The following is a 5,000-nucleotide window of genomic DNA, read 5'->3' on the forward strand; positions in this document are numbered from 1 at the left end:
CAGGGCTATCAGCCATTTAGGGCAGACCTATCCATCATATAGGGCAGGGCTATCAGAACTGAAAGGCGGGGCTATTACTCATTAAGGGCGGAGCTGTCAGTCCTGAAATGTGGGGCTAATAGTCATTTAGGGCAGACCTATCCATCATTTAGGGCAGGGCTATCAGCCATTTAGGGCTGAGCTGTCGATCCTGAAATGTGGGGCTAATAGTCATTTAGGGTGGAGCTATCTGTCATTTAGGGCAGGGTTATCCGGTCTGCAAGTTTGGGCTAGGGCAGGGCTATCAGTCCAGCAAGGCGGGGCTACTAGTTATTTAGGGCGGAGCTGATGGTCATAAAATGTGGGGCGAACAGTCATTTAGGGTGGAGCTTTCTGACATTTAGGGCAGGGCAATCAGTGCTGAAAGGAGGTGCTATTAGTAATTTAGGGCAGAGCTGTCGTTCGTTTAGGGCAGGGCTATCAGTCCTGCAAGTTGGGCTATTAGTTATTTAGGGCGGAGCTGATTGTCATGATTTTTGGGGTTAACAGTCATTCAAGGCGGAGCTATCTGATATTTAGGGCAGGGCAATCAGTGCTGAAAAGAGGTGCTATTAGTAATTTACGACAGAGCCATTAATAATTAAGGGCAGGGCTATCAGCAAATCTGCAATTTGGGGTTAGTAGGTATTAAGGGCGGAGCTATCTGTCATTTAGGGCAGGGCTATCAGAACTGAGAGGCAGGGCTATTACGCCCGATTCACACGGGGCTTCAGCATCAACGCTTGACCGAGGGTGTGTCTGAAGCTGGGCATGACGGGATAGTCATAGCAGCATCAGCCAATGAAATTAGTCTGCAATCGGCGGAGCAAAAGGGCGGAGCTATCTGTCATTTAGGGCAGGGCTATCAGAACTGAAAGGCGGGGCTATTAGTCCTGAAAAAGGGGGGCTATAGTCATTTAGGGCAGAGCTATCTGTCATTTAGGGCAGGGCTATCAGTTCTGAAAGGCAGGGCTATTAGTCATTTAGGGGCGGAGCAATAAGTCCTGAAAGGTGAGACTAAAAATCCTTTAGGGCAGAGCCATCTGTGTGTCTCGTTTCTGCCCTGCTTTTGTCCATTAGACAATCTTCACTCATTTTGTTAACAGATTTCTTTTCAATTCTCAGCAAGATATTGCAAACCAACCATGACTTTGTTAGAAATTGGTTCATATTAACAGCTGATAAAATCCTCTCAAACCGGTATAACATGTGTTGCACCAGAGCTAATGTTGTTCATTTGAATCCAAACTTTAGATCATGAGTTTACATGTGTATTAATCACTTAACACAGTCACTGGATGACCCAGTCTGGGTGTAAAGAGCAGCTCCACACACCCAAAACAAAGACAATTGCATTACAATAAGCAGATATTTGAAGTCAAAATTAACTTCAGCTCTGTTCAGTATTTAGGATACTGCGACTCAAGCAGCAGACTTTCCAGTAGAGCTGGATTTCGGTCTCTGGGTGGATGGTAAAGCGCAAAAAATAAACTGTTAAGATAAATTAGTTAGTGTGTGGTAACAAGAGTCTGGGGGTCACATAAAAAGACCACCAAAACTGGGAGCAAATGCGTGCATGTTTGTGGATTATACTCAGTGCATATTTATTTTTAAAATAGTTTTTAAATTTTAATATATGCGCGTCAAATTGAATCACAAAAGGTGAAATGTAAATAAAAAATAGCTAATATATAATTAATATGTAAATAAATGAAACAAAATAAAATATTAAAATAAATAAAATAAAAATAAATTATTTAAATATTTATAAAATTAAAATAAATAATCAATTAAATAAAAATAACAGAATAAACCCAGATACACAATAATAATAAAATACAATATATGCACTATGTATTTTATATCATATTTTATAAACTTAACATTAAAAATAATTATTAAATACGTTAATTTATTAAATATGAATTTTATAAATGAACAATAATTTTTTTTAAATAATAGAGGCGACTTGAATTGTATTTCTCAATTTCAGAGTTATAGTTAAGTGCTTCAGTAAAATATAATTTTCGATTTATTCTGTGCTGATGACATTTGTCAAATTTAACACAAAAATAAAGCATAAAAAAAAGTAACAATAGTTTTAACCCGTCTAGACATATTATCATTACTGTAACTCATTAATAAACAACCTACCATTAGGTGGCTCACGTCTTTTTTCTGCAAAACAAAATTAAGATAACCATCACTTCTAAATTCACAACTCTTCGTAAGTTTTATTAGTGAAAGAGTAAGATTTAATCTATTTAGTGGCGTGAGAAAGATCAGAGGGTTTTTTTGGAGTTTAATATTAGTCTGAAATGTACAGAAAATAGACTGAGAAGCACAATCGTCCGCTTGTCCCGGCAGGAGCTGCTGAGTCAGTGCACGCAAACAGAGGAAGTGGTTAAAGAGCAAAGCTAATCAGAAACAGACCCCACAAAAAAACGTCCCGCAGAGGCAGAAGCACACACAAGACACAAAACTGGAGTGAGAGATGCTGTTAACGTGATAGATTACCCCCAAAATTAAAATGTGCTGCTCATTTATTGTCATCCAAGAGGATATAGGACTGCTTTTATTTCAGTAGGACTTTAAAGCAGATTTTCAAGCCGATGAGTGATGGCACTTTTAGAGGAAGCATATACAGGTTAAACTACATTATTACCCACTGCTCCAGACAAAACACTGCTAATTTTCAGAAACTGAACATCATTTAAAGTGTCTTTAATTGACAGATAATAGAAAGATCTGATTGTTTTCAGCAACTTCAGTATTTAAAAGTGAAAAATAGCAGTATTTTTGTCAACTTTTTATGTAAACAATGAGAAAACATTAAACATGTAATATTCTAAAATGTCAAATTCATATTCAATTATGGAAAATAACTAATAGACTATTTACATTCTCAGTTCTCTCTTGAATTATGATTTATAGGCATTTACAATTATTATTATTACTACTACTACTACTACTACTACTACTACAACAACAACAACAACAACAACAACAACAACAACAACAACAACAACTACTACTACTATATTAATTTGTTTGATTCTGCACATCACTAATGACATTTCTTCCACATTTAAAATAAAAACTATTGTCATTTAGTCCATTTTTTGCATTAAATAACTAAAATGTTCTTCATTTTCAAGACGACAATACTAATGACTTAACTTCAGACGAGCTAAGAAATCAATATTGTTTTAAATGACCCTGGATTTTAAAATCACAACAAAGAAAATATGTTATTATGACCAAATTTCATTTTCTGAAAAAATAAATAAATAAATAAATAATATTTTTTTAATAATACAAATAAATTAATAAATTAAAAAGTATTTTATATCTATCTATCTATCTATCTATCTATCTATCTATCTATCTATCTATCTATCTATCTATCTATCTATCTATCTATCTATCTATCTATCTAATATGCATATAAATTATACATACAAATAATATTTCATAATAATTTATAATAATAACCGTTTTAAGTTTGTTTTCCTTTAAAGAATATTTCACTCAAACCTAAGCCTATACAATCCAATAAATCCAGACAAACTAACAACATTCAGGTGGTCTCACAATTTTAAATCAGTTTCTGTGTTATAACTGAAATCCCTCAGCGTAGTGATATGGAGCTGTAATGTTCTCAAAACCTGCCTGGAACTACTTCAGCTGTGCGTTTATCAGAAAATAACTGAACACCTCAGCCAATCAGAATCAAGCCTACAACAGCGCTGTAGTATAAAGGTCATCAAGAATTAAAATCATCTTGGATGAGCTGAGGGAAATTAAATGAACAGCACATCGTCAAGTTTTTAGCAGAATACATAGACACACCATAGGAAAAAAATACTATAGTAAATACTAATATTTACATAATAAATAATAAATACTGTCCTTTTTAACCATAGTATAGTCAGCTTCTTGAATTAGTCTGCAGTGGTGATTCTATAATTGTCATGTTAAACATTACTGTCGCAGTAATTATACATACCACCCAATATTGTCGTTTTCTACAACTATAGGTTATAATGTACTACAATACAGCACAGTTTACTGTAGTAAACACTAAAATACACTACAGAATTTATTACAGTTCGCTATAATAATTAATACTACAGTATGATGTATTAATACTTTAATTGTTGTTGCAAATACTTTAATATATACTGTATAATACATTTCACTGTAGTACGGTTTAAAAACACTATAGTATTTATTTTCATAAGGGTCTTGAAGAGAGAGAAAATTAAGGCTGGAGTGTTTACCAGTTCTCCTGGATTTTCTTCCCACAAGTTCACTGATTGCAGACCTGAAGCGCTTGCTTCTTCCTCATTGGCGAAGTTGAGTCCAATCTGGCAATTCTGAGGAAAAAAAGATTACAAAAAAATGTAAAAAACACATTAAAAGTCCTGTGAAGTGCTTTGAAATGAACATTGTAGTCGATGTTTGATGTTATCTCAACTGAGATAGAGAGCATTTGATTGGTCAGAAAATTTGATGAGAAACTGAAGTATGAGGTGACTTGAAATAAATAAGGATCCATTTAGGTGGACGTGACAAACTGAAAACTTTGAATGTTTATATTAGGTTATATCTTCTAAATGCGAATTGTTTTTGGGCACACTAGCTTATAGATGTCCTTAAAATGAACAATACTGAAACCAACTTAAGTATTTAATGTCTCGGGACCTTTAAAGCTGCTTTATATAAACCTGACATCAATCAAAACACAGATGATTCAAACAGTGAAGCTCTTATGGTTTAAATCTGCACTGATGAACACACTTTTCAGGATAATATGAGCAGAAACGTGTTTGAGAATGTGTCCTGAGGTGAAGTATAAGCATACAGGGTCAATGTTTGAGAAATAACATACAAAACACACGGACACACACACGAACAGGGCAAGCAGGTACAGGAGCAGAGTACTCACGTCTCCGGAAAACGTGATGAAGTATGGCCTT

At 34.6% G+C, this 5,000-nt stretch overlaps 1 protein-coding gene across 1 annotated transcript in view; it reads right to left on the reverse strand.

Moving 5' to 3' along the window:
- The window catches only part of waslb (WASP like actin nucleation promoting factor b), a 37,031-nt gene that overhangs the window by 18,436 nt on the left and 13,595 nt on the right, over positions 1-5,000 (reverse strand). The window contains 4 exon segments of the mRNA XM_056456162.1: positions 2,173-2,196; positions 4,302-4,358; positions 4,361-4,397; positions 4,970-5,000. The exon segment at positions 4,970-5,000 is cut by the window's right edge and continues 56 nt beyond it. Coding sequence (XP_056312137.1) covers positions 2,173-2,196; positions 4,302-4,358; positions 4,361-4,397; positions 4,970-5,000 — 149 coding nt within the window.

The sequence above is a fragment of the Danio aesculapii genome, chromosome 4 (genome assembly GCF_903798145.1).
Source record: "Danio aesculapii chromosome 4, fDanAes4.1, whole genome shotgun sequence".
Classification (NCBI taxonomy): domain Eukaryota; kingdom Metazoa; phylum Chordata; class Actinopteri; order Cypriniformes; family Danionidae; genus Danio; species Danio aesculapii.